This window comes from Spermophilus citellus (assembly GCF_964194105.1).
Source record: "Spermophilus citellus genome assembly, chromosome: 9".
Lineage (NCBI taxonomy): Eukaryota > Metazoa > Chordata > Mammalia > Rodentia > Sciuridae > Spermophilus > Spermophilus citellus.
The window spans coordinates 112194369-112221337 of NC_138191.1; the positions used below are offsets into that span (position 1 = coordinate 112194369).

Below are 26969 nucleotides of genomic sequence, written 5' to 3' on the forward strand. Positions count from 1 at the left end.
GGAAAAAAAAAAAAAACCTTTGCCCAAATCACTGGAACGCAGCGATTCCCAAAGCGTGTTTCCGGCGAGATGCTCTGCCAAGAAGGGTTTCCACAGTTGTCAAGTCAGTTTGGGGAATGTTGCATCCCCTTTTGGGAGGTTCAGTGCACATGAGCGAAGCAAAATGCCCAGAGAATTCCTGCAGATAGGAAGGAAACCTGATTGACCTTGTTCAACTTGGGAGTTTTCCAAATTTAGAGAAGATGTTTGTCTCCCTGCACCCGACTGCAGGTCCCTAGGTTTGCTGAAGTAGCAGTGCCACAGTGCTGCCCCCAGCCAAGCAGAGGGGCCCATTGGCCCTTCCACCCGAGGGCACAGAAGTGGGAGTCAGAGTCTGTGTCATGTGAGAAGAGAAAGAAGGACATATCTGTCTCCCCAAGCAAGAGAGAGGAGAGGATGTCACCCCTTGTGGCAACAGACTGAGGATCCCTTATTCATGATGCTAGGGATCATAATTGTCCCAGATGTGGGAGGTTTTCTTGATTTTGAAGTATTTGCATAGACTTTACGGGTTGAGCATCCCTAATCTGAAAATCCAAAATCTGATACGCTTCAGTCTGAAACTTTTTGAGCATCATATCAGCACTCAGAAAGTTTCAGAGTTTGGATTTTCGGATCAGGGATACTCATTCTCTGTGACTAGATGAAGATCCTCAGTTTCCCAGCCCTGCCCAGACACCACTGGGCTGCCCTGCGGGGGCCTCCCAGGTAAGCAGGGAGCTGTGGTTAGGGACCAGAGGGATGTGCCAAGGTCAAAGCTGGGCTGTGCCTCTGAGTCCAGGTGGTCAGTGCAAAATTGGAGTAGAGATCCCAGCAGAAGTCTAACTGTGTGAGCAGGAAGTGGCTGGGAGCAGCTTTGGCAGGACTCCTGTTGGCTCTTTCAGGGGTTGGGGGTGGAGGGAGAAGATAGGACCTGTAGGCCGGGGTGGCGTGCTAAGGATAGACAGCTTTGTGGATTCTGACCAGTGGTGAACTGTACTGATGTTTCAGCATCTTAAAGCCCTGTCTTTGAGACCCCTGTCTGGGACAGGTTCCCAGGGGAGCCCAGCCTGAGATGGCTCCTCCCAGGCTGTCGGGGGCTGGGCTGGGCTGGGGGAGACATGGCTGGTTCTTGCCACAAAATAAAAACAACATGTGTTTCTGCTCCCCCAGGCCCCTGTCTGCTCCAGCAGCATTGTCAGAAAAGGAACAAAACAAAACAGAGAGTGGAAGTTGATTCTATAATTAGTGCGGTTTCTTCACTGTTCATTCAGGATCTCCAGAGATCAATTAGCTTGCTTTTAAGCTAAAAGGCATCTGAATAAGTATTTAACCTGCATAGCAATTGATATTTAAAAGAGACTAGGACGGGAGTAATAACGCAGAACAGCCCAGCTCTCCTCTGTTAATTTCCTGCACCCTGCTCCCTGACCCTCACCTCTGCCCACTGCCATTTCCAGGGTGGCCTTAGATGGGGTATCCTGGCGTTCTCAGGCAGGTCTATGGGAGGGCAGGCTGAAACACAGGGATGCTGGGGGCAGGCCTTTCTTCCTGGTGCTGCCCTGACTGTCCAGCAGGTGTCCCAGGTTGGGGTGGAGATGTGAACCAGTTAAAGCTGGTTGTAGGACTCGCCCCAACCCAGGACAGCCAAGTCCTCTCTACAGCCACCTGCAGGCACTGGCACCCTCTCCATCCATGCATGGGGCAGAGTGTCTCTAGTGACAACTGATCAGTGCGGGGCTGGATTGGGGTGGGCATGAGGACTGCAGGAGCAGAGCTTCCCCTGGCTGGGCGTCTTCACTGTGGGTCGCCTGAAGGGTGCTGGGTGTTGTCTGTTTGCCTGTCGATATCCAAGTCTCGATCTGGGCTTAGCTTCCTAAACCAGCGCACCAGGGCACACATTTGCATTTATAGATGCATTTATTTAAAAAAAACAAAAACATCTTGACATCTTCCCTGCACTAGAGAGTGTGTTAGGCACTGGGGAACAGAAGGGGATGCTGGAACGGCAAAGGTGTGTCCCCACCCTCCAGATGGCCACAGTCTCATGGGGGAGGGAGTGGGGCCCACATCTCGCTGTAAAACGATGTAGCACCCAAGTCTACACAGGAGGATGTACATGGGGACCTGGAAAGGCATCTTGGTGGGGGACCCATGACGCAGGTAAGGTGACCAGGACTAGATCTGGGAAGGGAGAGCAGGAAGGGTGGGGAGCAGTCAGGTGTGCTCAGGTAGGCTGCAGGTACACTAGAGAAGCTGGGGAGAACCTGCCTCACAGTGGCCTCCGCAGGGGGTGGGGACAGGGGCGTTGGCCCACCAGCTCCATGCCTGCTGGGTCGAAGCCGCTGCTGAGCTGGTCACTCTCAGGCACTTGTGGGGTATTCTGCACATAGGCCAGACCAGAGAGAGAGAAAACTGAAGGATGGCTGCAGGTGGCCTTGGGGATGGGACAAGGGGATCAGGACTGCATCTGCTCTGCAGGCTCAGAAGAGAAACATGGGAGCCAGAGTTGTCAGGATGGAACAGAAAGCAGGAGAGACGCGCAGGCCCAGCAAGGCTCTGAGCAAAGGGCAAGGACAGGAAGGGAGTGTGAGAAGCAGGGTGGGTAGGACGTCCTGCAGGAAGGAGGACTGGCTGCAGCAGCGGGCTGTGGGACTGCTCGGCCCATCAATCACCCAGATGGGGCAGCCCTGCCCATGTGTTGGGGGGCTGTGTAGAGGTTCCAGATCTCCCATCCTCCAGCCCCTCCGGCAAGGGCACTCCCCGCTCGCCAGGCCCCTCTGCTCCCTGCTCCTGCTCCTCCTGCTCGATGACAGCCCATCCCTCATCAGGGTCTCTGGGCAGCCCAAGAGCCTCCAGCCATCCTCTCGACATGGTCGATTCTGCAGTATTTGACTTGCATGTCCCTGAGTTGTACAGACAAAGCTCCGCATATCACCAGATCAATTAAAACAACTGCCACCAGGCCCTGAGACTTAATCAGGAGCTCCCCTGGGTCCCCAGTGGAGCACGTGTCCTGTCCCGGAACTGCCTCTTCCCTGGATACCTATGTCTCCAACGAAGGCTCCCCGGCCTCCCTGCCACCCCACAATAATAACTTCTTACTCTATCGAGGGCTTACGATGTATCTTAGATGATTTATGCCATTAGGGCCTCCAAAGACCCTTATGTCGTAGACACTATTAATATCCCTGTTTCAGATGAGGAGACAGAGGCTTGGGGCCATGAGGGGAGCCCTGCCCAAGGTCACGCAGCTGGGAAGCCGTGGAGTCAATGCAAGTCCAGGCACCTGGCTGCTGAGTCCATAGGCTTCACTCTACCATGTCCTTGTTCAAGGTCTCATCAGTGTGGGTCCTCTTCCATGCATCACCCCCTTTCTCAGACCTCCACGCTCTCTCCCAACATCACTGGACAGTTCTAGAAAGGCAAAGCTGCCTTCCTGCCGGGCCCCTCCTTCCCTCTCCCCTCTGGCCTCTCCATACCATCATCATGAATGATGTCCCCTCTTTGTGTCCCCTTCTTTGCCCAGAACATCAGAAAGCCCACCCAGGACTCTTCTGTCTCTCAACCGTACACAGATGCCCCTGCACCTATGGTGGGCTCCGTCCTGATAAGCCCACCGTGAGGTTGAAAGTGCGTTCAACGCACCTAACCCACTGGGCCGCCCCAGAGTATCTGTTGCTTCCCCTCCTGACTGAGTGACTAACTGGGGGCTGCCACTTGCTACTGCTGCTGCCGCCAGCATCCCAAGGGAAAATTGTACCGCGTGTCCCTAGCCCTGAGAAAGATCAAAGTTCCAAGCTGGTTTCTATTAAGTATGTATTACTTTGCACCATCGTAAATGTGAAAAATCCTTAGGGCGCGCCATCATAAGCTGGGGACTGCTGGGGCGGCGTCCGGCAGGGAAAGCCAGCCACCTCCTCCCCCAGCTCCTGGTGAGACAGCAGGCGCAGAGACGCTCAGGTAGCAAGTTTGGAGGCACCACCAGGCCCCCAGGGACTGGTGGAGGTGTTGAGAGCAGCCCGAGGCAGCACACAGAGCCACAGGGGCCTGGCGGGGACAAGAGACAACTGATCAGAACACACAGGGAGGCAGCCAGGAGGAGGTGTCAGCAGCAGTCGCACTGATCGGTGTCTCAATTAATCCCTGTGACACCTTGGAAACTTCAGAAAAGAACAAAGCTATCTAGAAAGGAAGAGCAGCCGCGGGCCCGAGGACAGGTGCAGCCTGGGCCAGGAGCTGGGAACACAAGTGCCTCTCTTGGGGCCTCGCTATCTGGCTTGCAGTGGCTGCTCGCTGGAGACCCTGCTTGAGTTTCCCAAGCTCACTGTGCTCAGGGCCTGGCAGGCTGGGCTGCTTTTGCAAGGGCAAATTCAAGGACACAAAACTGTTGAGGAGAAGGGAAACCCCAGCAAGGCTCCGGGCAGTCCCTGGACATCAGGAGGTCAGCAGCCTCAGCGGGCGACTCAGCCTCTGCTCCCCTCTGCCCTAGGGATTCTGTGAGATCCATTTGCCCACAGCGAGTCTGGGGGTGAGGGTGCCTCTGGGATCCCCTCCCTGGACATGAGACATGTCAGGACCAGTGACAATCCTTCCTCCTGGCATTCGAGGTCACATTCAGCTTGACACAGGCCGCCATAGCATCCTCACTTGGGTGACAGAAGGAGTCCACCATATGGCACATTTCTAGAGGTATAAAAAGCAATCTTAAAAATCTAGGCATTTGCTTAGGGCATTCAGAATGTTTCTCAAAACCTGTGCTCACATACTGCGGTAGAAGGAGCCAGAAAGAGGAGGGTTCCGGCAAACTCAGCTACTTCTCTCCCTCCTTCCCCCATCCTGCCCTGGGTGGGGGATTAGATTTGAACAGCAGTTTTCAGGTCCTGTTTTTGGTGGAGCCCCGGGGCTTATAGAGCCTTCTCAGAAGCTGTGACATCAAGTCTTTGGGAGCCCAGGTGATGGAAATGGGTTTGGGCAGTAGTGTGCTGATAAATACTGTCCAGAAAAAAAAAAGCCCTGATCAGAAGCATCTGCTTATTTCCATGGTGTAAATTCTCTCTCCATAGCTGATTTCAAGCTGCCAGTAATGGAAGCCCTTGGCTTTTCAAGTGCCTGGAAATTTAACTCTTGGCTCTCGCTGGCTGCTGTGAGTGAGCCCCGGCACACCGCTGGTTTGGGTTGCAGAAGGGAATTTTAATAAGGTCCTTACCCTCCCTGGGCCTTGGTTTTCTCCTTTGTAAAATGGGGCGATGGTGCTTTCTCTCTAATGGAGGCGTGGAGGGCCTTGTGAATATGAAAGGAAGTGGGTGGGAAGACGGCAGCAGTACTGCTGGCGCGTCACCAGCTGGTATCATCATCATCACGTGTTCTACCCATTAGGCTTCCACTCGAGGTTTGACTTGAAGAAAATGTTTCAGGGCACCCTGCTCCACCCCCTGCTTACATCTCTGGGAACTGCCTCTCTCCACACACACACACACACACACACACACACACACACACACCCTATCCCATTTCCTCAGCGGCCCTGGTGTCGCTGCTCCGTTTTATTAAAGCAGAAAGCGGTGACAATTATTTTCATAATGAACTGGCTCTTCAAATTAATGCCAATTACACTATGCAATCATGATTAAGATTATGCATTAATCAACGGTGCCAACCTACTTATTAGCCTCTTTAAATACTGATCATGAGAAATGTATGGGAAAGGAGAGAATGGAGAGCAGCCAGTTGCAAGGGGGAGCTGCCTGCAGGCGGGGCAGGAGCTTTCTCCAGAAGCGGAGACCCAAGGCAGCCTGTCTTCCACGCGGCGCGGCTCGGATCAGAACCTGGTCCAGCAGACACCTGGGTTTCTGATGCTGTGGGCTCTCCAGCAGCTTCCTGCTCAAGAGGGAGAAGGGGCAAGAGGACCCAGAAGGGAGAGTAATGGAGGACCCTCAATGATGCAGCGGTTGATGAGGTTCAGTGTCCCCTTCTCCAAGTAATGTTAATCCTGCCTGAGGTCAGGTCTCCCGAATGCAGAGCCGCGGAGGGATTGAAGTGCAGGGGGTTGATAAGGAGGAGCACCTTCCAGGAACATGTCACAGGGGCTGAGCCAGGCAGGAGTGGGAAGAGGACAGGGCGGAGCAAAGATGTGGCCCAAGGTCAAGTCTGGCTTTTTGCCTGATAAATAGTGGGAGGGGGGGTGTTGGGAAGGGCTCTGGAACAGGTGTCACACCACAGAGCTATCTGGACCTGGGCAAGGGGACCACACTCTCAGACTCAGAATTAGACATAGCCAGCAGGCTGCCCCAAGGGAGGGGCCGGTGTCCTGGGACTCCCTTCCAGAACTGAGAACAGTTCTCTAGAGGACAGGGCAGCCTGTGGACAGAACCAAGATTCCACCTCATCCTGCCCGGGTGCCCAGAGACAGGATGCCCTATGTGTTGAGATAGAATGACTCCCATCCTGGCTCTGAGTCGGCGGGGGGGGGGGGGGGGGACATCCCCTCCGCTGCAACATCTCCAGATGCTCCAAGGCTCCCTTCTCCTGAGCTCTCCATCTCCTCGCACCCACCTCCTGCACCCCTTGTCCTCCTTCACCCTGACTCCAGTGCTGAGCTCTGTCGTCTTCCTTCAGTTTCCCCCAAAGAGCAGAGGCTGCTGTGGGTTTCCTGGGACGGATCTTTCCAGTGACGATTGGAAGGAAGCCAGGAGATAGCAACTGAACGCTCACCTTAAAACCTAAGCACGGGCATCTTGGATTAAAACCCTTGGCCTCTTCCTGTCATGGGAAGTTCCTCCCTCGCCCACCTGCAGGCCTGGGTCATGCTCTCCTCTCTCCCTTTTGGGCCCATCTTGTGTCCATTCATTTCTCTCAGGCTTACCCCCACCCCCACATCCTCCCTCTCAAAACCCCCACACTCCTCTTCCTTTCTTTTGCACAGCGGTTTAGCTCTGTCATTTTCTCACCCAGGCGAGAAGGGGCTTTTCTTGAGAAAAGAAGGCCTCATCTCCAAGATGAAGGCTGCCCTTCCCCTAGAACAGGGTCCAAACCGCAGCCCAACAGCAGAATCCAGCCCACCACCTGTAATTATAAATAAAGTTTTATTGACACAGCGGCACCCATTGGCTTACATGATGACTGTGGCTGACTTCATGCTACTGTGGCGGAGCTGAGTCACTGTGAAAAAGACCCCCTGCCCACTAAGCCCCGGATCCTTAATAGAAAAAGTTCATCCCCCCCTGGCCTAGGATGCAGACGCTCAAATTCATTGTTTTTCTAAGTAGCATTTCCCCTCCCCTCGTCTGCTAACTGCTAGGTGTGCAGTCTGCATGGATTTTGCAGCTTGCCACATTGTTTTAGCTCTCCCCCGCCACACTTGACCTTTGGAGGAGCATCCCATTCTACAGATGGAGAAAGTGAGTCTCAAGAGAGATTGAGTTTCTTCCTCCAGTGGATCGAGTAGGGTCTGAACTGAGACTTGACTGATAGACAAGCCAGAATCGCGAGCCCTTTATACTATTGCACCTCAGAGGGAGCGCCATGCGTAGCTTGACTGCTCATGGCGATGTCTGGCTCCCCACGAGAAAGAGTGCCCTTGAGAGCAGGGCCCAGTGCTGACCGAGGCCCAGTGATCAGCTGGCACTGGGCAGAGTGGGTGGGTTTGGATGGAACTGGACTGTATAGAGTAGACCGAGTTTCTGTGAAGACCTGTGGAGATGGCTGTCACTGGGATGGGTATGGGGTTCTTATGAGGTTCAGGGCCGGGAGGTTCTTCAGATGTATAATTACCAGATCTCTCCTCAGTCTCTGTTATTTTTTTCTTAAAACAAATATTAAGATAAATTTTTCAGTTGTAGTTGGACACAATACCTTTATCTATTTATTTTTATGTGGTGCTGAGGATCGAACTCAGGGCCTCAAACGTGCAAGGCAAGTACTCTACCACTGAGCCACACACAACCTCAGCCTTCTGTTATTTTTTTAAAGTAACAATACATATGTGTTGTTAGTAGTTTGGAAAATTCAAGGAAATACAAAGAGCAAGATAAAAATAACCCATCAATCTCTTCTATCCAGAGACATTGGTATTAGTTTGGTAGATTCTTCTAGTCTTTTTTTTTTTTTTTCTTGTACCAGGGATTGAACCGGGCACTTAACCACTGAGCTACATCCCCAGCCCTTTTTTTAATATATATATATTTTGAGACAGGGTCTCTGTAAGCTGCTAGGGCCTTGCCAAATTGCTAAGGCTGCCTTAGAACTTGTGATCCTCCTGCTTCAGCTTCCTGAGCTGCTGTAGTCTTTTTTTTTTTCTGTAAATATAAATATATGCTTGCTGTTTGGTAAATAGGGATCATATGATAATATTATTTTGTAGCTTTTGCAAGGAAAGGAGCATGAACATTTTCTATGCCATTAAGTATTCTTTAAGAGCATTTTTAAGAGCTTCCCCCCTCCCCCCCCCCCCGAATAACCAAAGCTCTTTCTTAATGCACAGGACTTAGACAACAAAACACAACAAAAAAAGCACACCATCCATTATCTTTTTACTTTCCAGAGAGCACCTCTGTTAACATTTTGGTGTATGTCCTTTTGGTATGTCCTTTTCAATTTTAATTGAAATTGCATTAAATTTATAAATTAATTTGAGGAGAACTGACATCTTTACAGTGCTGAGCCGCCCCTTCCAGGAGTAAGTTATGTGTCTCCATTTATTCAAGCCTCCTTTTATGTCCCCCAGTAAAGTCTTATACTTTGGTTGATGGAGAAATTGCACGTTTATCATAAAGCATTTTAGTTTTTTGTGGTTGCTTTTGGGAGTAGGGTCTCTTTGATCCCTTGTAATCCCTCACTGTTTACTGCTGATGTGGAGGAAGGCTATATGTTTTCCTATTTGTGTGCTGGTCCTTCTCTAAGTTCTCTGCTTTGTTTCTGCTCTTTTCATCTGACTCTTTTGCATTAGCCAGGGAGCGATAACAAGCACCATCAAGTAATATTAATTGTGTCTCTTTTCTGATTGCAATACCATGACCTTAAAGGATGTTTTATTACCAAGAATATCTGACATGCACACATAGGAGAGTACAGTGAATCCCGGGGTGCCCATCACACATGGCCCCCCCACACACACAGCCATCCGCCCAGGGCTTCTCCCACCTTGTCCACAGCCTCTTCACTTCAACTTCTCCCATATTTTGAATCAAATTCCAGGCACATATTAGGTCATCTTCTCTTTTCAGTGTAATGCATGCCACTTGTTTTACCTTGTGGGTAGGTTTTGACACATCAACTCGTCTCTTGCTTCTGGACATTAACTTGTTTCCATTTTTTTCAATATTATAGTAAAAATGTCCGTACGTGCCAATGTGTTAAGGAGTGGAACTCCAGGGTCAACTGGTATTTCGATCATTTATTTCCCATGAAACACATGCACACAATCACCTGGTGACTTTTCTGATTAGAAATGCAGCGCAGGTTCACGATAGAACTTTTTGAAATCGCAAAGAAGGAAATGAGTTACCCGAAAGCCTAGTACTCAGAGAAAACCACTCCTGATGTTCCCTGGTGGGTTCTTCTCCCCCTGGGTGGTGTGGGTGTACCCCATGTTTATGTATACCCACACAGACTCACATTTATACAGTTGCATATTACAATCTATAATCTGCTGGAGTCTTCTAGAAAGGGATAGATTTGTTTGGTTCCTAAAACATTCTCTCTTTTTTTCCCCCTGCCTGTGTGTGTGTGTGTGTGTGTGTGTGTGTGTGTGTTGTGTGTGGTGCTGGGGATTGAACCCAGGGCCTTGTGCATGCAAGGCAAGCACTCTACCAACTGAGCCACATCCCCAGCCCCCTGCTTTTCTTTTTTAATGACTGTTTTGGGGGCAATTTTAGGCTCACAGTAAGTTTGAGCAGGAGAGACAGAGATTTCCCATATAACCCCCTCCCCTGACACATGCCCAGCTTTCCCCCCTTCAACACCCCCCCACACAGAGTGCTGCACTTGTTACCTTGACACCTCTCCCAGTCTGTCATGTACATTAGGGCTGTCTGGTGTTGTACATTCTATAGGTTTCCACAAATGTGCAATGACACGTCCCCACCATTATAGTATCATACAGAATGTGTTTTTTGCCCTGAAATTCCTCTGTGCTTTCACCTGTTCACCCCTCCCTCCCCCAGCCCCGGGAGACCACTGAATATTTTATTGTCTCCATAGCTTTTTCTGTTCCACGATGTCATACAGTTGGAATGTGGAGTTTGTAGCCTTTTCTGATGGGCTTCTTTCACACAGTGATTTGCATTTAAGCTCCTCCATGGCTTTTCCGGACTTGATGGCTCATTTCTTTTAAGTGTGGAATCTGTCCTTGTGTGGCTGCCCTAGTTTGTTTACCCATTCGCCTAATGAGGAGCGTCTTGGTGGCTTCCAAGTTTGGGCAATTACGACTAAAGCTGCTCTAAACATCTGTGTGCAGGTTTTTATGTGGACCTGCTTTCGGCTCCAAGGAGCACGGCTGTTGGATTGTGTGGTGAGGGTCCTGTTTAGTTTCCTAAGTAACTAAAAAACTGCCAGGGTGGCTGCCGAGGTTTTTGAGCCCACGAGCAATGAATTCGAGTTCCTGTTGCTCCAAGCCAGCAGTTGCTATTGTCAGTGTTCTGGCTTTGGGTCATCCTAATAGGTGTGTCATGGTGACTCATTGTTTTAATTTGCATTTACCCAACCACACGGGATGTGGAGTATCCTTTTTATGTTTATTTGCCATCTTCTTTGAGAGATCTCTGTTAAGGTTTTAGATCAAGTTGTTTATTTTCTTATTGTTGAGTCCTCGGAGTTCTTTGTATATTTGGATAATAGTCCTTTATCCGGTGTGTCCTAGTCCAGGGTCCGTCCTTTCTCTTTTAAGTGTCTCTTGCAGAAAAGAAAATTTGAATTTTGATGAATTCAAATTATCCAATTCTTTCTTTCATGAATTATGCCTTTGATGTTATATCTGAAATGTCATTGCCCAACTCAAGGTGTGGATTTTTCTCCTAGGTTATCTTCTAGAAGTTTTATAGTTTCTGAATTTCACATTTACATGTGATCCGTGTTAAGTTCATTTTAGTGAAGGTGTGAGATCTGTGTTTATATTTCTTTCTTTTGTGTGTGGATGTCCAGTTGTTCTACCACCATTTGTTCAAAAAGCCTATTTTTTTTCTCTCTTGCTTTTGCTCCTATAGTAAAGATCAGTTGGCTATATTTACATGCGTCTAATTCTAGGCTCTCCATTCTGTCCCAGTGATATATTTTTCTATTCTTATGCCAATAACATACTGCCTTTTTATTCTTCATTTATTTTATTTTTTGTTTATTTTTTAAATTTTATTTTATTTGAATGGGGGTTTGAACCCAGGGATGTTTAACCACTGAGCCACATCTCCAGATCTTTTTATTTATTTATTTTTTTAAATTTAGAGACAGGGTCTCGTTAAGTTGCTTAGAACCTCCCCAAAATGCTGTGGCTGGCTTTGAATTTGGCACTCTTCCTTTCTCAGCCTCCTAACCCATTGGGATCCTTCTAATTTTTTAGAGAATAAACTCTTTTTCCCCCCTCCTTTACAGTGCCAGAGATTGAACCCAGGACATAGCTCAGGTTAAGCTGTACAATGAGCCACACCCCAACCTCACACTATCTTGACTCCAGTAGCTTTATGGTAAGTCTTAAAATTACAGAGTATCAGGGCTGGGGTTATGGCTCAGCAGTAGAGCTCTTACTTAGCACATGTGAGGCCCTGGGTTCTATCCTCAGCACCACATAAAAATAAATAAAATAAAGAGAAAGAGAAAGAAAGGAAGGAAGGAAGGGAGGGAGGGAGGGAGGGAGGGAGGAAGAGAAATTACATAGTAGCAATCTCCAATATTGTGTTGGCTGTATGACATATGTATATGTGTTGTAGCATTTGGATATGTGTCTTTTGTCTCTCCTTGTACATTTTAGAATCACTTTGTCAATAGCCACAAAATAACTTGCCAGGGAATTTTGAGGAATTTGCATTGAATCAGTTGGGAGAAGTGACATCTTGACAATATCTCTCCTTTCTATCCATGAATGCTGAAGTTTATTTAGTTCTTTGATTTCTTTCATCAGTTTTGTTTCCTCACATGGATCCTGTAGGTATTTTGTTAGAGTTACACCTAAGTGTTTCTTTTCTTTAAATGCTAATGTTAATGATATTTGTAAAACTTTCAAATTCCACTTGTTCATTGCTGGTACTGTAATGCCAGATTCAAGGGGCCACAATAGACCTCTAGGAGCTGAATCCGATGCAATCACACAAGAGTCTTTATTGCAAGCTCGAGCCTGGACTCACAATCATTCCTGATGCAGCGGTCCCAGGGAGTGAATCCTGGTCCTTTGTTCAGTGAGATTTTATAGGTTTTGGGGGATACTCTATGTGTCACAACATCACACAGCAAATCATTCCACACTGCAAACAACAACTTTTAACATTGATTAGCACATTCACTGGTGGGAACAAGTTGGGTAGGGGTAATTGGTTAGTACAAGAGGGGGATTCCTTTGAACTGATTGGTTTAAGCCACAAGAGGAGTACGTGCTGAACTACATGGTTTCCCAACATGTTATCAACCACCATAAACTACTGGAGGGTCATCAGGCATCCCAGATATTTTCCCTGTCTCACGATGATTGGAGGTTGCTAGGGGGTTGCTATGGGTCCTCACCTAGCCTAACTGAGTCAGGGACACCTGGCTCAGCAGATCTCTCCTGTTATTTACAGATAAACAACTCAGCAGGGTGGGTATGTGCCTAGAAAGGCTCTGTGGGTTTTTCCAAGGACAAGGGTCAGCCCCCTTCCTTGGACAAGCTTTGCTCTGAGGTAGAGGCTGGTTTCTCAAAAATGGAGTCACATCAGTTTCTCAGTACCTAGGAAAGCAACTGACCTTTATATGTCTACTTTGCCTCCTCTTTAATTCATCTCTGATTAGCCCCAGGAGATTTTAGATATCATTGTTGATTTTATTTTGTTTTTCTACAGTCGATCATGTCATCTGTAAACAAAGTTGCGCTATTTCTCTCTTCCCAATCTATGTATTTTTATTTTTTTTTATTTCATTTTCTTGTCTTACTGCATTGGCTAGGACTACCATAAATGATATTTCCTCATTCCTCCGAGCCCACCCCCCCATCGCCATTTTTCTTTATGTTTCTCTGACTTCAAGTATTCTCAGTGCCTCATTAGAGTGGTATTATATGGTGTTGGTCTTTTTGTAGTGGCTTATTTCATGTCACATAGTGTCCTCAGTGTGCATCCATATGATAGCATACATCAGAATTTGACATATGAAATGGAAAAGTGAAAAGGAAAAGAAATATTCCGTTGCATGTCTAGGCCACATTTTCTTACCCATTCAGCCATCATTGAACTGTGGATTGCTTCCATGTTTTTGAGGTTATGAATAAGGCTGCTGTTAACTTGGTGTACAAATACCTGTTTGAACCCCTGCTTTCAGTCCTTTTTTTTTTTTTTTTTTTTGGTGGTGGGGGGGGGCAGGGATTGAACTCAGGGGCACTCAACTACTGAGCCACATCCCCAGCCCTATTTTGTATTTTATTTCGAGACAGGGTCTCATTGAGTTACTTAGTGCATCACTTCTCCTGAGGCTGCTTTGAACTCAGGATACTCTTGCCTCAGCTTCCTAAGCTGCTGGGATTACAGACATGCACCACTGTGCCAGGCCTGCTTTCAGTTCTTTGGGTATATTCCCAGGAATGGAAATGGTGGGTCTTCTAATAATTCTGTTTTTAGTAACTGCCATACATGTTTTTCCACAGCAGCGTGCCATTTTACATTTCCACCAATAGTGCACAGGGGTTCCAATTTTATCATATCTTCATCCACATTTATTTTCTGCTTTTTTAAAAAAAATAGTAGCTATCCTATTGGGTATGAAGCATTATTTCACTATAGTTTTAATTTGCATTTCCCTAATGGTGAGTGTGATATTGAACATCTTTTCATGTGATTATCAGGCATCTGTATATCTTCTTTCAAGAAATATCTAACCAAGTCCCATTTTTGATTGAGTTGTTTGCTTTTCTTATTGTTGTTGAATTTTACAAATTCTCTGCATATTCTAGATATGAATCTCTTACTAGGTATATGATTTGTAAATATTTTCTCTCATTCTGTAGGTTGACTTTTTTCTTTTAATAGTGTCTTGATGCACAATTAAATTTTTTATTAAGTCCAGTTTGTCTAGTTTTTCTTTTCTTGTCTATGCCTTTGGTGTCAAATCCAGGAAAGTCACAGCCAAAACCTCTGTCAGATAGCTTTTTCTTTCACCCTGTTTTTCTTTTTCCTCAGAGCTTTAAACTTTTAGGCCTTACATATATTAAGTGGTAAATTGAAATTAGGAAACGTGAGTCTTCAGCTTTTTTCTTTCCCAAGACTGTTTTAGCTATTCAGGGTCCCTTGAGATTCCATATTGATGTGAAGATGGATTTCTTTTTTCTTTTCCTGCAAAAAAAAAAAAAAAAAAGGCTTTGGGATTTTGATACAGATTTCATTGAATCTATATATCACTTTGGGTAGTACACATTGGGTAGTTTTGGCATCTTAATAATAATAGGTCTTCCAATCCATGAACATGGACTATGTTTCCATTTATTTACATCTATTTTAATTTCTCTCAGGAATGTTTTTTAGTTTTATATCATTGATTAAGTTAATTTGGAAATATTTTATTCTCTCTGATGCTATTGTACATAAAATTGTTTTTGTAATATACTTTTCAGATAGTTCATTATATTAATATAGAATTGCAACTGATTTTTTGTGTACTGGCTTTGTAATAAGATATTTTACTGAATTTATTAACTCTAAGAGTTTTTGTGGAACATTGAGGATTTTCTACATATAAGATCTTATCATCTGCAAACCGATCATTTTACCTCTTCATTTTCAATTTAAATGCCTTTTATTTCATTTTCTTGTCTAACTGCTGTGGCTAGAACTGCCAGAGCTATGTTGAAGAGAAGTGGTGAAAGTCAGCACTCTTCCTTCATCCTTGATACCAAAATGAAAGCTTTCAGTCTTTCGTCACTGAGTATGATATTTGCTATGGGTTTTTCATACACGACTGTTATTATATTGAGATAATTTCCTTCTAGTCCTAGTTTTTAAGCTTTTTTTTTTAAATCATGAAAGGGTGTTGAATTTGTTGGTGCCTTTTCTGCATTGATCAAGATGATCATGTAGGGGTTTTGCCTTCATTCTGTTAATGTGGTATATCACCATGATCAATTTCTGCATTTTTAAATGAGTCTTGCATTTCAGGAATAAATCATCCAACCATTTACTTTTAATCTCAGTGTCTTTGTACTAAAAGTAGGCTTCTTGCAGACATATAAATTGGAACTTGCTTTTTTATCTACTCTGACAATCTCTGTCTTTTAGAACATTTAGAACATTGATGTTTAAAATGAGAATTGATATAGTTGGATTAATATTTACCATATTTGTTAGGTGTTTTCTATTGGTTGTCCTTGCTCTTTGTTGCTACTTTGGTCTTTTGCTTTTTTCTCTCTTTGTGTGTTTAATTTTTATAATTCCATTTCCTCTCCTCTTTTAGCATTTCAGTTATCCTTTTTTTTTGGGGGGGGGTACCAGGGGTTGAATTCAGGGGCACTCGACCACTGAGCCACATTCCCAGCCCTGTTTTGTATTTTATTTAGAGACAGGGTCTCACTGAGCTGCTTAGCGCCTTGCTTTTCCTGAAGCTGGCTTTGAACTCACAATCCTCCTGCCTCAGCCTCCAGAGCCACTGGGATTACTACAGACATGGGCCACCATGCCTGGCCTACTTCTCTTTTTAGTGGTTGTAGTTTAAAATGTACACTTATAAGTATTCCAGGTCCTCTCTCAAACAACATTTGTCACTTACAATGTTAGTACCTTATAGTGACAATTCTTCCCTCCCATATGGTATCAGTGCTCTCATACATTTTGCTAATACATAGACATACATAAGTGTATATATATGAATACATTGTTTCTATTATTTTAAACAAACGTATCTGTTAGATAATTAAAAATAAGAAAAATATATTTTTTAAAATTTTACCTTAACTAACTCTCTTTCCAGTGTTTTTCCTCTGCATATGCAGAACCCTCTTTCTGACCTACATCATTTGCCTTCTCTCTAAAGAGCTTCTCTTGACAGTTCCTGCAAGTAGGTCTCCTGGCAGCAAATTCCTTCCATTTTTGTTTGTTGGAGAACATCTTTATTTCTCTTCACATTAAAATAATATTTTTTTCAAGATAGAGAATTCAAGGTTGGTGGGGTTTTTTTTTCCTTCACTCTCAATACTTTAAATATTTCACTCCACTCTATTCTTGCTTGCAGGGTTTCTAAGAAGGCAGGTATAATTCTTATCCTTACCCTTCTATAAATAAGATGTGTCCTCTTGCTTCTGACTATGTATAGATGTGTGTTCTTGGTTTTCTGTTGTTTGAAAATTATTTGCCTATGTATAATATTTGGGAGCATTTATCCTACCTGGTGTTTTCTGAGCATCCTAGATCTGTGGTTTGGTGTCTAACATTAATTTGGGAAAATTTTTGTTTCAAATATTACTCTGTTCCTGTCTCTCCTTTGGATATCTTCATTTCATAGTTGATGCACCTTTTGCAGTTAGTTGCCCCACCATTCCTGGATACTCTGTTCTGTTGCCCTCTCCTAGTCTTTTTCCTTCTTAGTTTTGGGAGATTTTTATTGAGATTTTCTCAAGCTTAGAGATTCTGTCCTTAGCCATCTACTAAAGAGCCCATTGAAGGCATTCTTCATCTCTGTCACGGTGTTTTTGATCTCTAGTCTTTCTTTTTGCTTCTTTTTCTGTAGAATTCCCCTCTTTGCTTTCGTGGCTCATCTGTTCTTGCATGCTGTCCACTTTATCCATTGGCATCTGTGGAATATTAATCACAGCTCTTCTGAATTTTCTGTCTGATCATTCCAACATCCCTGCCACATCTCAATCTGGTGCTGATGCTTGCTCTGACGCTTCAAACTGTACTTTTTGCCATTGAGTTTGCCCCGTAATTCTTTTTGTCCTTGGTGATAGCCTGTCACGCTGTGTCAGGTAAAAGAAAGAGCTGTTCAATAGGCGTTGGGTCACGTGCTGGTCCTGTGGTGGTGGGTTGAGGGGTGTAGGATGCAGTCTTGCAGTGCGCTGGTGCTTCTGCAAGGTGAACGTCACATGTGATTTCCACTTTCTCCACTCCACCCCCTCTGGTGGGACAGGGTGGATGGAGATGGCTGGAGTTGGCAGGGTCCTTTCCTTCAGGTCCACTGGGCCTGAAGGAACCCCAAAACCCCAGTAGTAAGCTCTGGTGACCTAGTTTCACCTCCAGCAACAGAATGCTCGGCCTTATTTTGCAATGGCTCCCTTTCCCCTCCCACTGCCCAAAGCACGTGAGGGTCTCTCTGCAGCCTTCACTGCAGGGACCTGGTAGAGCTCCAGGCTGGAACTCACAGAGCTGTGGGACCTAATGTAAGTCCCCTGGAGTTGTCTCCCACAGGAGCCCAGCAGTATGTCAGTTGGACTCTGGATCTTCCCACTGGCTCCCTCGGAGGTTTCCACCCTGATCAGTTATAACCCTCTCCACTCGCCGGCTCCCCACCTTGGGAGACAGCAGTTTGCCCTGGTCTCTGATAGATCCAGGAACAGTTGTTGGTGTTTTAGTTCCTTCCGCTTTTTACTCTATAAGATGCAGCAGCAGCAGCTTCCAGGCTTCTTAACTGTCAGACCAGAAACTGGAAACGCCTGTTTTTACAAAAAAGAAACTTCCAAAAGCCATTAAGACAATCCAAATACCCACCAACTGGTGGGTGGATAAATAAAATGTGGTACATCCTTCTAAAGTAGTAATATTTAGCAATCAACAGGAATGAGGTGCTGATACACACTGCAGTATGGATGAACCTCAGACAACCGAGTGCACGAAGCCAACTGCAAAGGAACACACGATTCCATGTGTATGAAATGTTAGGAAAAGACAAATCTCTGGTGATGGAAAGTAAATCAGTGGTTTCCTGGGGTTGGAAGTGAAAATCATGGGTGAACAAAATTGTCCCATGGGGTCATTATAGGTGACGGGAAAATCAGAAACCTGGACGGTGGTGATGATCGTGTGACTCACTCACTTACTAAACATTGCCATAGACTGAAAGCAGGTGAATCTTGTGGAAAGTAAATACAGCCTCAGTAAAGTTGAATGTTTCTTAAATATTTATTTTTTAGTTATAGGTGGACACAATGTCTTTATTTTACTTTATGTGGTGCTGAGGATCAAACCCAGTGCCTCACGCATGCTAAGCCTGTGCTCTACCTCTGAGCCACAGCCCCAGTCCGATAAAGTTGAATTTTTAAAAGAATAAAGTTTTATTATAAAATAAAGAAAAACATGAAAACAGAATAAACCATGTCTCCTTTGATTCTCATGTTAATGATTTAACCACCCCCACACCATTCTCCTCCTGTCTCCTAAGTTAGAATCTAAGTTTCTTGCAAACACCTTCCTTGTTCATTTAAAATACATCATGGATAGTTTCCATATCATTACTTTTTTTTTTTTTGATACCTAGGATTGGACCCAGGGGTACCACTGAGCAACATCCCCACTCCTTTTTATTTTTATTTAGAAACAGGGTCTTGCTAAGTTGCTCAGGGCCTTGCTAAGTTGCTGAGGCTGGCTTTGAACTTGCAATCCTCCTGCCTCAGCCTCCCGAGCCTCTGGGATTACTGGTGTGTGCCACCACACCTAGCATATCATTACATTTTTTTCCATTATATAGATATACTCCTGCTGATTTACTGCTTCTCTTATTGGACAATTCTAGACCTCCTTCCCCATATATGACCCATGTGCCTATTTGTGCAATGAATTTCTAGAAATCAAAGTATTGAGTCAAAGACATGAGCATATTTAATACTTTAATAAATTTCTAATGGCTACAGGAAAGGCAGGTGGACTGGTTTCCCCATCCACCAAGAGTTAAGCAAGTAGCCATTTCCAAACACCCTACCAAAGTGAGGCAGCATGGTTTGTTTCATATCTTAATCAATTAGAGGAACAAAAAAATAGTATCTCACTGTGGGATTTAAATTGAGTTTATTTAATTATCTCCAGTGGTTAATCGCTTATTCATATTTTTATTGTTTTGCAACACTTCCTATTTGAACTTTTTTTTTCATTTTTCATTTTGTGTTTTTATGTTTTTGGTTGAGTTGAAGTGCTTTTTTTAATGTGTCTTTTTTCTTTTTTTTTTTTTTTTTAGTTGTAGCTGGACACAATATTTTATTTATTTATTTTTATGTGGTGCTGAGGATCTAACCCAGCACCCCACACGTGCAAGGCCAGCGCTCTACCGATGAGCCACAACCCCAGCCCCTGAAGTGCTTTTTATAAAATAAGAACATAAGAACATCGACCTTTATACGGCCATATATGTAACAAATATTTTCCCCAAGTTCATTGTTTGCCATTTAATGCTATTTATGGTAGTTGCTTTGTTTGGGTATCCTGGATTGAACTCAGAGCCACATCCCCACCCTTTTTTGTATTTTATTTAGAGACAGGGTCTCACTGAGTTGCTTAGGTCCTCACTAAGTTGCCCAGGCTGGCTTTGAACTCAGGATCCTCCTCTCTCAGCCTTCTGAGCCACTGGGATTACAGGCGTGGGCCACCACACCCAGCTGTTTATGTTTTTTTTTTAATTAATTTTTAAATTTTAATTAGGTATATATGACAGCAGGATGCATTTTGATTCATTGTACACAACTGCAGCACAACTTTTCATTTCTCTGGTTGTGCACGATGTAGCCTCGCACCATACGTGCAGTCATACATGTACCTAGGGTATTGATGTCCATCTCATTCCACCATCTTTCCTGCCCCCCTCCCCCCTCCCCCTCCCCCCTCCCCTTGGCCCCATCAAAGCTCCTCCATTTGCCCCATATCCCCGCCATTATGGATCAGCATCCACTTATAAGAGAGAACATTCGGCCTTTGGTTTTTTGGGATTCGCTTAGCGTGATTTTGATGCATAGAAGCTTTGTGTTATTTCTGTGGAGTTATCAGTCTTTCTTCTACAGTTTTTATCTTTCTTAAAATACTTACAAAGGCCTTTTCCACCCCAGTACTGTGTAATATTCACCTATATTTTCTCTTTGGGGTAATTTTATAGGGTTTTCTTCCCCTCGTTCTTATTTTCTTACTACTGAATATTTAATCCATCTGGAATTATTGTGATGCACAGGTTGAGATTGTAGCCTAAATTTATCCAAAATAATTGAACAATTTTCAGAGCACAATTAATGAGTCATTCATTCTTTACTGACCGGTGGGAAATAGCCACCTTTATCATTTTTTAAATGTTTACCTCTATTTGAATCTCTCTCTAGGGGCTTTTTCTCTCATTCGGTGGCTCTCATTTCATACTCTATTACAACATGGTTTCAATTATTTTGGTTTAGTAATAGTCTTTAAGGTCTGGCAACACAAGTCACCTTTCATTGTTCTTATAAAGACAGTTTTTGGTCATTATCTTATGTTTAGTTTTCCAGGTATGTTTTAGAATCATTTTGCCAAGAAAAAGAAAAAAAAAATCCTTCTGTGATTTTAATTGGAACTGAATTAAACTGAAAAATTAATTTGGTGAAAGTTAGCACCTTGAACCTTGCTACCTAGGAACATAACGTACCTCCTCTGTTGTGGTGGTTGTTTTGTTTATGTGTATGTTTTTGGTACTGGACACTGAACCCAGGGGCACTTTATGACTAAGCTACATCCCCAGTTTTTTTTTTTTTGTATTATTATGATTTATCTATTTATTTTTTGAGACAGGGTTTCACTAAGTCACTTAGGGCCTCACTAAGTTGCTGAGGCTGGTCTCCAACTTGTGATCCTCTTGCCTCAGCCTCCCAAGTCACCAGGATTACAGGTGTGCACCACCAGGCCCAGCAAAGACTATGCTTATATTCCTCACTTGAAATGTTTTTATTTGTTTTTGTCGTTTTTTTTAAAAAGCTGCAATTGTACAATTCTTATTTGGTTTATTATTTGCTAATGAATATTTGAGTTGATATTGTAAAGTGAATCCTTTTTCCACTGACTTCCAAATGGTTGTCACGGTTATAAAGAAACACTATTAATTTGGGCTAACTGATCATTTAGTTTAACTCTCCTACTAGCTCTTACTTGTTCTCATGGCTGTGGATTAATTTAAGGGCTTTTGGGGGGGACATTTATATTATTTGCAAATAAGAATTTATTCCTTTTCAAAAGCTATGCTCTGAATTCATTTTCTGTCTCGTCTCATAGGTTATTGGTACAATGCGAATCTTTACCCACAGCCTTTTTTTCTTTCCCCCCCCCCCACCCCTTTAACAAGAATGCCTCCAGTGTTTCACTAGATACTATTTAGTGTGATATTAAAGGCTGATATGAGCTAAAGGTGCTTCAAGAAAGTGTCTTTCTGGGGCTATTTTATCAAGCGTTCTTAATAGCAGTAGCTATTGGATTTTTTCAAATGCCTTCCTGCATTTTGTAAGTTGATTATCTTTTTTTCCCCTCCTTTTAACTATTGATGTGGTGGAATGATAGTCATGGATTTCTTGATATTGAACCGGTCTTACATTTCTGGAATGGTCATGGTAGTTATCCTAGTGATATTCTGGTAGATTATACTTGCCAGAACTCTATCGAGAATTTTTCATAGCAATATTAATAAGTTGATTATTTTGGCCCTTTCGGCTCTGTGTGATCAGGAATTTGCTAGTGGGGTGACATGAACCAGGAGGATTTCTATAAATCCTGTGCACCTGGCACAGTTTGTCTCTGCGGCAGTTCTCTAGGAGGTTACTGAACACTGGGGGGTGGGGGGACCTTGTCCTGGAGACCCTCTGAGCCTAGCAGCTTTGCTGGATGCTGTCCTTCCTCCCCACCACACAGTTCTACTCTCTCTCCCAGGAGGAATCTTCGAGTATGCGGACGGCCCCAATGCCCAGGTCATGAACGCCGAGGAGCACGCCTTCCGATTTTCCGCCAACATCATCAACAGGAACAGAACCCTGCTGCCCAACACCACCCTGACCTACGACATCCAGAGGATTCACTTCCACGACAGCTTTGAGGCCACCAAGAAGGGTGAGTGAGCTGCCCCTGATGTCCTCTTCCCACCTGGGGCTGGGCCAGAGCTCAGCCAGGGGCGGGGACCTGCAGCTTTCCCACCTGGTCCAGGGTCCTGACAGTCCCAGTTCCACTCAAGCTGCCGTCTATCAACTCAGTCCACCATCAGGGGCTGGGAGGGAGGGGGAGGCCACAGAGGGTGGGTGAGGAGCAGGTGAGAGGCCATGAGAGGCCTCAGAGGTGAGAGCAGGAGCCTGAGAGGTAGCAGCGAGGAGGCCATGCGCCCAGGCCTCCAGCACCAGCCGCACCAAAGCCAATGCTTTCTAATTTGTTTCGTTTCCATTTTATTTTATTTCGAACGGATAAATAATATTTGTAGATATTTACGGGCACAGCGTGATGTTTTGATACATGGATGCATTGCGATATGATCAGATCAGAGTGTTAGAGTACTTTCAGGGCAAGCATTTATCATTTCTTTGTGGTGGGGACATGCACAACTCTCCCTTTGGGGCCAGGGATGTAGTTCAGTGGCCCAGTGCTGGTCGGGCCTATGTGAGGCCCTGGCTTCCAGCCCCGATGCCTCAAAACAAGAAAAAAGACCCTCCCTCTTAGTTACTTTGAATAGACAATCCATCATTATGAACCAGAGTCACCTTGCTCGGAAAACTGCCGTCTTTCCTTAAAATCCCACCCAAAAATATCAACATGGGAAATACGTATAAAACAGATAACCTGCGGTTTCAAACGCGCAACATCTATTTGCTGTAAAAAAAAGACAAGAAAAACAACACGGCTGCTTCAGTGCCTGTGGCCACCTGACCCCAGAGGAGGTCTGACGTGGGACCTCATTATTCAGGGTTTTCTCTAAATTTGTTTTGACTGCATAAGAACAAGAAAATCCTAAATGATAAAAGAGAAAAAAAAAGTTGTAGTAAATCCAATTAAAGAGTCTCCCACATCTGAATTTTTAAGAGTAAAATACAAACAAACGTGGTGCTGCATCTCTCCTAATTAGGAGGCACATTAAAAATATTAACTCCAGGGACGCCGGGTCCTCAAATGCCCAAGGAAGGTGACTTATCAACACCCGACTGAACAGCAGTGTGCTCTTTGTTACTACTAAAACACACACACACACACACACACACACACACACACAGTGCCCACCCCCTCACACACACACACCATTGACCCTCCTCTTTGACAGTGGCTCCGTATCCATAGGACAACTAACCACAGATCAAAAACATCCAAGGGGGAAAAAAAGCCAATTGCATCTCTACTGAACACAGGCAGATTTTTTTTTCTTGTCATTTTTTTCTTAAACAATTCAGTGTGACAACTATTCACACAGTATTTACATTGTGCTGGGTATTACAAGTAATCTAGAGTTGACTTAAAGTATCTGGGAGGATGTGGGTAGGATATATGCAGACACTGTGCCAACTTAGAGAAAAGACTTGAGCATCTACAGATTTGGGTTTCCTCAGGGGGTCCTGGAACCAATTCCCGCGGATGTCAAGGGAAGCGGCAGAGATGAACTGTATTTTTACATATATATTTAATTCAAATATAACTTCAAGGCTTAGAGAACTCTGGAAATAACTTCCATTGAACTCCTGATTTCTATGTAATTCTGTTTAAAATTCTCGAGCCTAAGGAATCTCATTCCCAAAATGACTAGGTCACCCTTCCTGGAATATGATATCATGGCCCCCTGCTTTCCGTCTTCAAAGCCCTTATCACAATTTTTAGCTCTATAAATGTGTATTTAGCATCTTTCCCATTTTCCCCAGTACCACTGAAAAGAAGACCCTTTCTTGATAATTGACACGATGCCCTGGCACCCATAAGACTGGCATGTAGTAGTCGCTCAGTGCAATGACTGTTGAATGAACCACTGAATGAATGTCATGGGTTCGAGGCACGGGAGCCTGAGCATCATTGCCCAGTGCCCCTGTCAGCCAAGCCTAGGGGACAGCATCATCCATGCATTTTGGACAGACTGGGACCACCCACAGGAGATCCTGGCCTTTCTAAAGAGCTCCCAGTGTGTAGTCAAGGACGATTTTGTTCCAATCCAGGGCACTCCGTCTCCTGGACCTGCAGGTGCAGACCCGTTTATTCTCCCTACTGCTGCTTCCGTTTTCCAAAGCCCGATGATGGGGTGAGCATCTCGGCACAGAGGGGAGCATAGCCTGGCTTTGGAGCCAGATTGCCTGGACTGTAGCTGTGTGACCTTGGATCTTCCTCATCTGTGAAGTGGGTGCACCTCCCAAGCGTTCAGGGAAGTGTCTGTCACCATTGTTACACCAGGTATTGCTCTGGTTAAGCTCGGCTCCCTTGCCCTCTATGTGCTGAGCGTCAGGTCAGGGCTTTTCCGTGACTGGACCCCACCTGCCTGCCTGCTCCTCTTGGCTCCTGTGTGGAAGGTCCAAGGCTCCCTGACAGACGTGGAGCACAGTTACTGTCCCTGTCTTGGAATCTCAGAGCCAGCCTACACCAGACCAGAGGCTCCCCACGCTGGTCAGCCTGGAAGAGCTGCGCTCTGCCCATCAGCCCTCCTCCCTGCCCGAGTCCTACCGCTCTCTTCCCAGCATGCCCTGCAGCCAGTGCTGCGCAGCCAAGTATCCACCTCCCTGCTGAGAGTCCACGCTGCCACCCTCTGCCCAGCCTCCTCCGGCTAGAAAATGACTACATTCAACTAAAACTGCTCCATAAAAAGGTCAGGACACAGAACAAATGCCTGCAGTCAGAACACAGAGGCCCACGTGGGCACAGCCAGCCCAAAGGGCGAGGTTGAGTCTCCAACCCAGTTTTTCTAAAAGTCACTAAAATAACATGATGCCTCCTTAGTGGTACCTTAGTGGTACCCTGCAGCTCCACACAGGGGGCTCCCAGCCAGGAGGGGGCCAGGGCAGGGTCTCAGAGCCCCCTGGGAGGGTTTCCTCCCGGAATGTATGGTCCCACCCCACATGGAACAGGTTGCCTGCAGCAGGCCACAGACAAAAGCCCCCAGCTCCTACAAGTCCAGCCCTAGGCTCCCAAGTGACCAAAGCCACAGCCCCTTCCCACCCTATACCAAGTCACATGACTTACTTGCCTAAAACCTTGAATGGGTCCCCTTCCCAGGTCATCCATTATCAGACCTCAACAAGGTTCCAACCTGACCTTCCAGCCCCATCTGGGCCACTCTCTCTCCTAAACTCTGGGTTCTAGATTCTAGCCATACATCCCATCTCAGGGCCTTTGCACATGCTGTTTCCTCTGCTTATAATTCTTTCACCCCCTCCTCACTCCTGCCCTGCCTCCTTCTTCTCCTCGGACACTTCCCAAGCAGAGGTCAGTCTCCCTTCACATTCATAACACCCTGGGCTTTTCTTCTACAGTCCTGACTGGGTGTGTGAGGGATGCAGCGGGCAGGGGTGTCCATCTCATCCCTTAGCCTGTCTTTTCCCCGTTCCACTACAAGGCCTCCCGTCGGCCTGCACACAGGAGGCACAAAAGCAATGTTGGTATTTTTGTCTGATGCAAAAATGAATGGATTCCCAGAGTGTGAACCTCCCTTAACCAAAACTCCTCCTTCTGATCCTTGCAGGAAGCAAGGCTTTGCCCTCCACAGGTCCCACCCGGGAGGGTAGGAAGCTGAGTCAGTGGCTGACCCGCCTGAAGGCAGGGGAAGACCACAGGGGTGTGGTAGCAGGGCAAGAGGACTTCCTGGAGGAGGATATGCTGGGTTGCACTTTGAAGGATGGTGGGAAGGAGAGCTTCGAGGGCCAATGCAGAGAGCAGGGTGGGAATCCTGTCATTTGAAGGAGGCCAGTTTACACACTTGAGAAATCCTCGTGAGCCAGCATCCACCTGTGCCAGGTGTTGGGGATCCCAGAGTGGGCAGGGCCGAGGTGGCTAGATTAACTGGTGGGTGCAGGAAAGGGGGGTGGAGCCCCGGCTGGGCCCAGGAGCCTTTGGTTATAAGAGACAAACCTGCTCAAGCAGCATCACACCCCGGGTCAAGCTTTGATGCACCATCCTGGGTTAAAACCCACTTCCCCTTTGTTGTCCCTTCCACGTGTCCCCCGTGGGGCGACTCCCCGCAGTCTGCCGTGGGCATCCTGGTGGGTGTCTTTGGGTGCACACATGTCCTCACGTTTGCTGGGCGTGAACTTGGGAGTGGAAGTGCAGGGCCCTAGGACATGCACAGGTCCAGCCGAGGGGTTTTCTGCAGGGGGTCAGTTCCCGCTCCTCCTGGGCCGGGCAGGGCAGCTGCTCCACAGCTTCACCACCACTGGGCGAAGTCGGTTTATTTTTTAATTTTGGTTGTTCTGGTGGTTTATGAAATGGTTATCTCGTAGTGGTTTTTCTATTTTTCCTGATGATAAAGAGGTGGAGTATTTTTTTCTTATACTAATAGGTCAATTGAATATTCATTCTTCCCCCTCATATTTTTTATTGGTGCATGATAATTGCACATAGTGGTGGGATTTGTTATTACCTATTTGTACAGGCCCACAATGTCACAGTGTTATTTGGTCTGTGTCACTCCCCACCACTTCTCCCCTCCCTCCCTGCAAACATTCAGATATTCTCTTTCTGGAAATGCTTTTGGGAACTATTCACCTTTTTTTTTTTTTTGCAGTGCAGGGGATCAAACAAAGAACCCCATGCATGCCAGGCAGGTACTCTGTCACCAAGCCACACCTCCAGTCCTTCAACAACTTTTCTCTCTTTTTTTTTTCTTTCTTTCCAATTACTTTTTTTAAACTGAGTTGCTGGTCA

At 45.6% G+C, this 26969-nt stretch overlaps 1 protein-coding gene across 1 annotated transcript in view; it reads left to right on the forward strand.

The window, feature by feature from the left end:
• GRIK3 (glutamate ionotropic receptor kainate type subunit 3) overlaps window positions 1-26969 on the forward strand; it is a 213930-nt gene that overhangs the window by 104811 nt on the left and 82150 nt on the right. The window contains exon 2 of the mRNA XM_081306472.1: window positions 22032-22208. Coding sequence (XP_081162598.1) covers window positions 22032-22208 — 177 coding nt within the window. The remainder of the gene's footprint in view (window positions 1-22031; window positions 22209-26969) is intronic.